The following is a 4,088-nucleotide window of genomic DNA, read 5'->3' on the forward strand; positions in this document are numbered from 1 at the left end:
AAGATATGTATGAACCCAAGTGTTATTTATTATAGAGGCGTAAATGACTGAGAGCAGGTCAAAAATATACAGGTTATTTTCCACAGAAAATGTGGAGTGGTGGAGCACAAAGGCCTTTAAAAAGCTGTGGAAAGCTAGGGGGACCAAAGAAAAAAGTTTGGTATTTTGAAAACTAAAACCAAAACCTGCTTTTGTAGTGACTCAAAGTAACTTTTGCCATTTCCAGACTCACTTTTGCAACAAAAACAAACACATTTTTCAAACAAGCCCTGAAATTTCATGCAGGAAGTTCCATTAAGTCTAAGGCTTAAAATTCCACTTAAACAAAAACAAGCCAGCTCTGTGAAGTCATTTACATCAAGGTGAAGAGTCATCATGCTTCAGGATACACAAGCTGATCACCAGCTGGAACTAAGAAAAATGAAACCCCAGGGCAGAGTATTGCACAATCTGTTCTATTACAGTGTTTGTACTTCCCACCAGCAGACAGGCACTGTTCACTGGATGCTCCATTAAAATGACCATTCATTTTCACACTGATACAGTTTCTACGTTCCTATAATAAAACAAGTTAAACATTAAGCTCATAAAGATCAGACATCTATCAGATCATGTTTCTTGCTTGCTTAGATGCCCCAGAATACTTGTATGAAATTACTCATAAAATTACTGCTTTAAGCCAGTACCAGGCTAAATTTTTATAGAACTAAACATACAGGTTATGTGCAATGTTTTGGTTAGTGAGTACGTTCTTCCCTGTCGGAGCATAGTTCCAGTCCACCTCATGGATCGCCAGGTAGTAGACTCGGGTGACACCTCCAGCAAATGTGGGTGATAGCATGTGGATGTAAAGCAGCAACAACCAAAACAAGCCCATCATAGCCTGAAGTGAAGGCACTTTTGGAGTTTACACCTATTTGAGAGAAAAGAGAAACAAAGGTAGTGAAACAGAAGTAGACTATGACCACAAGGTTTGAAGGTACTGGACATTTTGAGAGGGTATGAAGAAATCAGGTGGAAGTCCTATTGGGCTCATTATTCAAATAGCCAAGAACAAAATCACCGCCGTGACAAAATTAATGCACAAGCTGGATGGACATTATGCCTTGCTAATCAGTCACCAGTACCAAACAGGCTTCTCTCCTAACAGTTTGATTAACTTTTTTTGTGTGCCTGTAGTTCTCTTCCAAACGCTTTGTTCCATTGTGTTGAGAAAATACTGCTAATTCAGTAAGCTTCCACACAGCAGGAGAGGAGGTAAACAGATTCACAGCAAGCGCTGTGTTAGCGGAAAAGGCACCTGTAAATCCTACATGCTGTGTAACTGTCGTCTTAGGGTGCTGAGCAGAAAGTGCCACATGCACTGGAATTTCAAATGATTGGTTTTTCACCATCTCTGATATCCCAAATCATCTCACAGGACCACACACAAAGGTCAGGGAAATAATCCTGAGCATCTTTAAATTTTAAACTGTTGCCAAGATCTCTTTAATTATACTAAGCCACCCGGGAAGTATGATTTAGTCACTATGAAGTAATTCTAAACTATAACTTCTTTAAAGATTGCTCTTAAAGAGGGGTTCTCTGTAATCCAGGGATTGCATCTCAAATGGGCTGCACAAGGCTTTTTGGTTAGTCTAGTTCCATTAAATAATTTTTCCAGTGATTTGGATCACAAAGGAGCTTACTCGTAGAACTTCTAATCGACACCAAGCTTGGTGTGAATAAGCACCAGAAATACTCTGAACAGAGATCCAGGGCAAGTTGCAGAAATTGTCTGAAATCATCAAAATACAATTCTGTGAATACAAGTTCAAACAACATACCTATATGAAGGAGAAACTAATGCAATATGGGACGGCAGAGTTACACCAAAGGATAAGAAAATAGCTTAGGGTTAAAATGGATAGCAAACTAAAAAAGCCACATGAAAATGCTTAAGAAAGATCTTATCCAGTGATATAATTAACAAAGCTTGATGTAACCAATAATCAAACTGCTATCTAAAATAGATGTCCAGTTCTTGAGACACGTAACACCACCTTAGAAAACGTCCAGCAGAGAGAAAGAGAAAGCAAGCGAATTAGAAAAATGTGACCTACCAAGAAAGCTTAAAGGAATCAGTTTTCTTTAACTTCAAAACGAAGGGGATGGTGACGTAACATCATGTCAAACACACAAAGTTTTTTTTTTTATAAGGAGGTTGTCATTATTTATTCTCCCTGTCTTTGGCAATAGCAACATGAGTTTATCAGGTTTATTTGCAGCAAAGTTGGATAGTCGATAAACTTTCAGCTAGCACAGCATCCCACTGGAACAGCTTTTCCAGGAAAGCCATGAAATCTCTTACCACAACTGATACACAATATACGGGATTCAACCCCAGTACATGGCAATGGACTAGATACCTTCCAAAATTTTATTTCTGATTTCCAAACATGCTGTACTATCCTCATAACCTAATGATAATCAAGTATTACTCATTCCAAACAGCCATTAAAATTGAGAAGTTGACAGAAAGCAGCTCTCAAGTTGGAAAAACCTCCTTTCCCTCCTTTCTCTGAAGGAGATCTCTCTAAAACCAAGATGGTTTTCATCCATCGACACAGTATAGCTCTGCTCCAGCAGCATGCCCTTCAGAAGGTCCTGGTCACACACTTCAAGAAACTCAGGTACAGAACAGCCCCCTCCCCATGGCCCTGGCAGAGGAGGAATGATGGCAGAGCACTTGCTCAATCCCACTGCTACACACTGTCCACTAACCTCACCGACCCTATCCCCTGCTACTGCTGCTCCAGCAACCGGCGCTGTTCACAGGGAGCTGAAATACCTACACTGATCCACTAATTCCATGCCAATAAAGAGGTTTCAAAGCAAGGCGTCTGGAAAGCTGTACCCGTGCTGTTTCACACACACACGCCATAACAACAGCAAAAGGCAGTAGTGACAGCAAGGGGCAAAGACAAAGCTAGTAGCCCTCAGCCCGAAACCTCCCATCCCGTCAGCACACACCCTGCTGGGAAGGGCAAGGGGATGCTTTCGACTCAGCCAGAGAAGTGACGTTCTTGTCAACATGGGTCAAAGTTCGTAGGAGCAGCTTTCCAGGGAAAGCATGCCCAGTGCGGTGTGGCCATCCTCAAGGGCTGCGAACAGCTGAGCCTGGGCAGTCAGTGTGGGCTAATCTTTATGTTCCCTTACGTCAATGGTTTTTGCAAGCAACATCAAGTCCTAAGAAAGGGCAAAGCTTGGACTTTATACCAAGGATGAACAGCAACTCTGTAAGTTGGTTGTGAAACCTGCCTATTGAGACAAAACCCCGCTGCGCTAGCCCACGCCAGCCCACCCGTTCTACGTGGCAGAGTCCCTGTTTACCACATCAGAGCTCTGCACTTCAGCATCAGGATACTTATCAAATAAATTGTTCTCAGCTGGAAGTCAGGGCAATCTAAATGCCTCGTGAATGTGCTCTGGTGTTGAAAAAAAATCAAGGACAAAGTCTTTGGGACAGCCTAACAGACTTTACAAGAGTCCCATCTGGATCTCAAGCCGGGGTTTGATCACGACTTTGCACGTACCTCTGTGGCCATCTTAGGAAAGAGCAAAAACCTCAATGAAGATCCAGCAGGCCAGACTGATTCGTTCTCACAGTCTCTTCACAGTGGCTAACCACCATTTACTTACTCTACTAGCACAAGGTGAAGGAAACCAACAACCTACAATACTTTTCACAAAGGTTAATTTTTCTTTGAAATACATGCCTTGATTAAAGAAAAAAACACAAACACAAACCAAACTTTATATTACATCCATCCCTGAACCTTGATACTTTATAGCAGAATCCTTAATCCCAGGCCCTCCCGCTGCCGATTCACTAATAGCACAGGAATTGTGAAGGAACAGAAAATTAGATTTCAGTCTATTTGGTAGCTAACCAGCTTCCATTTAGCCAAGGCAGACAGGCTGACCGCAGGGTTCTTCCCTGACACTTGACCGCAGAGAAACCATCGCCCAAGAACGAAGGAAAACAGTGCTAAACAAAGGAAGGAAACCATTTCATCTCTTACTTGCGAGCGGGGCTGGACGCGGGC

The 4,088-nt window shown here is 42.2% G+C and overlaps 1 protein-coding gene across 2 annotated transcripts in view; it reads right to left on the bottom strand.

Annotated features, from left to right (window-relative positions):
* Positions 1–880, bottom strand: part of HEPH (hephaestin) — a 23,677-nt gene extending 22,797 nt beyond the window's left edge. Inside the window, exon 1 of one of the 2 annotated variants that reach the window (XM_010283291.1) lies at positions 717–880. In XM_010283291.1, the coding sequence (XP_010281593.1) occupies positions 717–880 (164 nt within the window). The remainder of the gene's footprint in view (positions 1–716) is intronic. The other variant, XM_010283290.1, reaches the window with a different exon arrangement.
* Positions 881–4,088: the final 3,208 nt, after the last annotated feature.

Source organism: Phaethon lepturus, unplaced genomic scaffold (assembly GCF_000687285.1).
Source record: "Phaethon lepturus isolate BGI_N335 unplaced genomic scaffold, ASM68728v1 scaffold16703, whole genome shotgun sequence".
Taxonomy (NCBI): domain Eukaryota; kingdom Metazoa; phylum Chordata; class Aves; order Phaethontiformes; family Phaethontidae; genus Phaethon; species Phaethon lepturus.